The sequence below is a fragment of the Rutidosis leptorrhynchoides genome, chromosome 3 (genome assembly GCF_046630445.1).
Source record: "Rutidosis leptorrhynchoides isolate AG116_Rl617_1_P2 chromosome 3, CSIRO_AGI_Rlap_v1, whole genome shotgun sequence".
NCBI classification, from domain to species: Eukaryota; Viridiplantae; Streptophyta; class Magnoliopsida; order Asterales; family Asteraceae; genus Rutidosis; species Rutidosis leptorrhynchoides.
Window position 1 is genome coordinate 18,177,926 of NC_092335.1, and position 5,919 is coordinate 18,183,844.

The 5,919-nt window shown below is 36.2% G+C and overlaps 1 protein-coding gene across 3 annotated transcripts; it reads left to right on the forward strand.

Moving 5' to 3' along the window:
* The first annotated feature begins 1,462 nt into the window (after window positions 1-1,462).
* On the forward strand, window positions 1,463-5,376 carry LOC139899594 (receptor-like protein EIX2). 3 transcript variants are annotated; one of them, XM_071882408.1, is made up of 3 exons: window positions 1,463-1,678; window positions 2,591-4,943; window positions 5,061-5,376. In XM_071882408.1, the coding sequence occupies exons 2-3, from the start codon at window positions 2,599-2,601 to the stop codon at window positions 5,083-5,085; spliced, it is 2,370 nt and encodes a 789-aa protein (XP_071738509.1). In that variant the 5' UTR covers window positions 1,463-1,678; window positions 2,591-2,598; the 3' UTR covers window positions 5,086-5,376. The 3 variants fall into 3 exon arrangements, with proteins under 3 accessions (XP_071738509.1, XP_071738510.1, XP_071738508.1); XM_071882409.1 differs by lacking the exon at window positions 1,463-1,678 and having other exon boundaries at window positions 1,691-4,486; window positions 4,610-4,943; XM_071882407.1 differs by lacking the exon at window positions 1,463-1,678 and having other exon boundaries at window positions 1,693-4,943.
* Window positions 5,377-5,919: the final 543 nt, after the last annotated feature.

Sequence of the window (5,919 nt, forward strand, 5' to 3'; positions counted from 1 at the left end):
TCCTTGAACCCAAGATCTGAGATCAAACCCCAATGGAATGCAAAGTCAATCAATCAGATAGACCATGCTTACAAAATGTCCATAAAAAACAATGCCAAATCAAAACGAAAAACCCACTACTTCCGCACCAAATCTCTGACACAAATGATTACCAATAACTCTCCAAACTCCTTATGTCCATTTGAGGGGGAGCAAGCTAGTTCATCATTCAAGGGGGAGCTAAAGAAAATCTTCAACAAAGCTCTTTCCTACACTCCTCTCAATTCCATCAAGACATTTTTGGGCAACGCACACCAAGGGGGAGAAACAACGTCAGGATCAAAAGATGGTGTGCATTGTGATTGCTCTTCTTCGACAATGAAGAACCTTCCGAAAGAAGAAGATTCACCATTTCACGACAACAGCTATGCCTATTAACTCAACAACTCCATTTCACGACAACAAATATGACTATTAATTCAACAACTATGCTTATTCCAAGGGGGAGAGTTCAAGTCATCGAAGATATACAAGTGCACGAAGATGATCAACAACAAATCACATTTAAGGGGGAGATTGTTAGGCCTATTTTATAGATGAGATTTGTTGTTTTAATGAGCTAGTATAAATAGGTATTATCTAGCTTAATGTCTAAGTTTTCCCTCGCAATTATACCAACTCCCTCACATCACTTACACACACTTAACACATATGCTCTCACCTTGTAACCAACTCACTCACACATGTAACCTTGTACCTAATGAATTTTGACACATTGTGATCTAGTGCTACTGCATTCATATTGTTCATCATCATCTTCATCACTCTTACATACATATAGATACATATACATACACAGTGGCGGTACCATGATTGTTTTTTAGCGGGGGCAAAAAAAAAAATTAAAACTGTGGTAATTTTTTGGGCAAAATATGAAGATTTTGGGGCAAAAAATAAGCAAATTATGAAGGTTTGGAGGCAAGATTTTAACGTTTGTGGACAATATTTGAAGGTTTTTGGGTAAAATTTGGAGATTTTTGAGCAAAATTTAAAGGTTTTGGGGCAAAATATGTAGGTTTTGGGGCAAAAAAAAATCCACCGGACGAAAAATTCAAAAATTTTATACTGAAAATTGCAAATTGGGGGCAGCTGCCCCTACTGTCCTCTAATAAAACCGCCCCTGTACATACATACGCATTCATCCTTCAATCAAGCATACAAACACGAATTCGAATCAAATCTAGTGTAAACATAAATATTACGGAGTATTGATTGATTATTGATTGGAATTGGAATGTTGTGTACTATCCATTAATTTCTGTTGATCCTTGTGAGGCAGATTCATATTCCAAACTGTTCCACTTGGTATGTTTATTAGTGAAAAGCTATTCAAATTGACTTTGGTGTGAGAAAGGGTAATTATTGAATGATGAGGGACTTGAATTAACAAATTCTGCAACCTACTTTGGCTGGACTCTGGAGATAAAATAGATCAAAACACCTAATATCTTCCCATATTCTCATTTCGTCATAGAACACGTGAAAGTAGCAAGTGTATTTCTAAAGATGAAGAAGAGAAGGAAAAAAAGGAAGGAAGCGAAATTCGTGAAATTTTACACAATTGATAGCGAATGTTGATGTCAAAGCAAACAGAGAGCACATCAAAGATTGAAAATTCATCAATCATAAAAACCTTGAGGTATGATCTAACCTAATTAAATAGGAGTATTGATTTATTTTCCAGATCATTTATTTTTTTTAAGGCAAAATAATGAGTGTTGACTATTTCATTTAAAGTTGATAGTTTAAGTTTATGCTTGGTGACGAAATTGATGGTTTATATGGTAACATAAGTTAGCACAAACGTTGTCAAACAAGTTATGTATATTGTGTTGTAAGTTTAAAGGTGTTAAAGTAACCCAAATTAAATGGGTTGAAATGTTGTATCGTTGAAAGTGATATTGTATTTCCTTACTACCTAAACGGCTATATAATACGGGGTATAAAAATATGATAGTTTTAACTTTAAAATGAGTGGACGGAAAATATAATTAAAAAAAATTTATGGTTTATAATTGAGAAACGCTTTTGACCAAGTTTCTTCAAGCCCAAGCGGGGGGTTACAAGACTTGTTGACTACTGGTCTTCCACACACTTTTTTGTGGAAATTTTTTTTTTTTTTTTTTTTGAAAAGCACTTTTTTGTGGAAAATAAGTAGTTCTCTAGTAAAAGTCTTCCCTATCTATTTTTATTCACACACAGATCATTTCATTTTGGGTTGTAAATTAGGGGTCAAGAGGAACAGGTGGCAGGTTTGTATATGTTTTATATATGTACACACACACTGACACACCACACTTAAAAGCATGTGGTAAAACAGATTACAGTTTTCCTTAGAACCTTTAGTTATATACCTACTTTTTAACTCATTGCTGCTGCTAGTTAAAGCTTCAATCCCTTCTGGCCTTGATAGCTACGATCTCTTTGGTTTTCCATTTAAAGTTGATAGCTGATAAATTATATGATATGATTCATTTTGTTGTGTATTGGCTGCTATGCATACTAGTATTATTTATTAGTGTTGCTGATCGTACTCTCGGGCTCAATGAAGATGCCAACATGACGGTTAAAGTTTCGTCGTGCATCGAAAAGGAGAGACAAGCTCTGCTGAAGTTCAAAGCAGACTTGATAGACATACATGACATTCTAAATAGTTGGAGCAACAAAGAAGAAATGAAGAAGCTTTGTTGCTTCTGGTGGGGTGTCACTTGTGACTTCACTGGTCACGTAACCGATCTTGATATTGCTGAATTTCAGTTCGGAGGTAAAATAAATCCGTCAATAAAGGTGTTAAAGCAGTTACAAACTCTTGATTTATCTGGAATTGATTTTCAGTCCAATCATATACCAAACTTTTTGGGTTCCCTTACCAACTTACAGCATTTGGATATGTCTAATGCTAATCTCAGTGGACCCATTCCTCGTGAGCTTGGAAATTTATCCAACTTGAATTATCTTGATCTAAGTGGTAACTCTTTGGTCGGATCTATTCCTGTTTCCTTTGGAGCTCTAACTTCTCTCGTCACATTAGACCTCTCAACAAATCAATTAGGAGGTGTTATTCCTCATCAGCTTGAAAATCTTTCCAACTTATCTATTCTCAACCTTTCAGTAAACCTCCTTAGAGGGTCCCTGCCTGATTTTACTAAACGAACATCATTGGTAATCTTGTCGCTTGCTCACAATTTTCTCAACGGAAGCATTCCTGACTTAACAGGATACGAGTCGTCCCTAGTAGAGTTAGACCTGTCTAGTAATCAGTTTGGTGGTGAGTTACCCAACAGTGTCGGTCAACTTTCAAATCTTGAATATCTCAATATTTCATCCAACTCCCTTCATGGTGTTATATCCGACCTTCACTTTTTAAATCTCTTCTCCTTAATCTATTTAGATATGTCTCTTAATTCATTTTCATTCAAATTAAGCTCCCGTTTTAGAGTTCCTTTCCAATTAAAGATCATAAATTTGAAATCCTGCAAGTTGGGACCTAGTTTCCCGGTGTGGATTAAAAGTCAAATAGATTTCAAAGATCTTGATATTTCCAGTGCTGGAATATCTGATAGAATCCCTGTGTGGTGGTTCTGGGACCGCCTTGAAGGCAGGGTACCGCGATTGCCTTCAAGTCTCGCCTCGTTAAATCTTTCCGGAAACAAGTTCAAAGGAAACCTCTCTTTCTTATGTCATATTGACGGGGAATTAACTTTAATTGACCTCTCTAACAATTCGTTTTCAGGGAGCCTTCCTGATTGTTGGTCACAATTCCAAAACCTGGTGGTTCTTGATTTGTCAAACAACTATTTATCCGGTAAAATTCCTCACTCTTTTCGACTCTTGTATCAACTAGAGGCACTGTATTTGCGAAAAAACTCATTTGTTGGTGAACTGCCCATTTCCTTGAGCAACTGTACAAATCTGAGGTTTGTGGATCTTGGGGAAAACAAGTTATCTGGCACAATACCTTCGTGGGTCGGGGAAAGACTTACGAGGTTATATGTTCTTGTTCTACGATCAAATATGTTGAGTGGTAATCTACCCACCCAAATATGTAGGTTGTACAATCTTCATATCCTTGACCTGTCTAAGAATCGATTGGTGGGTAATGTTCCTCGTTGCTTTCGTAACTTCACATCTATGTCTAGTAGTAGAAGGTCTGAAGATTATTTGACTAATCATACTTATTACTCGTATCTTAGTATTTTTTTACCTCCAGTTATTTCAAAATTAAATCCAAAAATGGTACCTCAAGAGTTTATTGACAATGCATTGGTTGCATGGAAAGGAACAGACAGATCATTCAGAAGAAGTAATCTCGAGCTATTGAAGATCATTGATCTTTCAAACAATAACTTATCTGGGGAGCTTCCCATTGAGATCACTCGTCTCGTTAAATTAGTCTCCTTAAATATCTCATTCAACAAACTACATGGTGAACTACCAAAAGATATTGGTATGTTGACATCTCTTGAATCTCTTGACTTGTCGAGAAATCAATTTTCTGGAAAGATTCCATCTAGTTTATCAGAGTTGCACGGTTTAGCTGTTCTCGACCTCTCATACAATAACTTGTCAGGAAAAATACCATCCGGGACTCAACTCCAAGGCTTTAATTCATCATCCTATGAAGGTAACACACTACTTTATGGACCTCCACTCACACCAATATCCGGGCCTACACCTGGTACTACCATTGATGATGAGGATGACACCGACTTACATGGAGGAGATGACGACTTTTGGAATTCATATTACATGGGTATGGGTTCTGGATTTGCAGTTGGATTTTGGGGAATTTGTGGTCTTATATTTCTCAATCATCGATGCAAACATTTCCTTTTTGCTTCATTGAGTCTCGCAAAGGATTGGATTTATGTAACAGTTGTTGTGCTTTTCCGGAAGTTTAAAAGGTAAATATTGCTTATGTTTTGTAACTCTTTCATTATAGTCATATAGAAATATAGAGTATGTTATATTGCATCTGTCTTTACTACCACTACCACTACTATGTATCCTTTGTTTTGCAGGTTTTTGGCATCCTTACATTCATAAGCAGGTCATCTTTTTATCTGTTCTATACGAAAGTCCTACGCATGTAAGCATGTTGTAGCGGATCGTTATCGTGAACGTGTTTGTAGAAGCAGGAATGTTTTGTAGTTTCCATTTCATAGTTCATCTTGATTGTGTACTACTGTATGAAAGTTTGTAATTGTCGTTTTATAAATCAATGTTGGCTGCCATTCTAGATATTGACTTTCTAGATTTTGGTTGTTTATCGGTGATTTCGCATGTATATTAGAAATGAACTGGAATTAGTGATATTGATACATTGGTACTTCTTCATATGAGTTTTGCATCTAAATATAAAAAATCAAAGTTACTCCATATCATCTAAATTATATAAAAAGCCAATAACGAGAGTGAACCCCCCCTTCTGATTCGACCAATTACTGTTCACTCAATAAGAATATACGGAGTATATACACAACTCCTCAGGTTTCAGCCACTTCCATTTCCCAATTGTTCTTATCAAAAAAAAAACCCTAACCTTTACTCCGTATTTGTTTCAATTCGTGTCAAAACTCATAGCGTTTCATCCTTAGGTTTCAACCATTTGCAATTGTTCTTATCTAAAACAAAACCCTTGCTCCGTATTTGTTTCAATTTGTTTACATTCTTATCTAAAAGAAAGCGTTGCTCCGTGTTTGTTTTAATTTGTTTCAGTTAGGGTTGTTGTTTGAGCGATCCGTAAGATGTTTAGCCCCTCCAAATTAGGGTTTATCCCTTTATCGTCGGAAGATATATCGGTGGTGTTTCTGGGAGCCTTACGATTGGAGGTGCCATTACACCATTTATCTACGATTGATTTTTGTGTGGCGCGGTGAG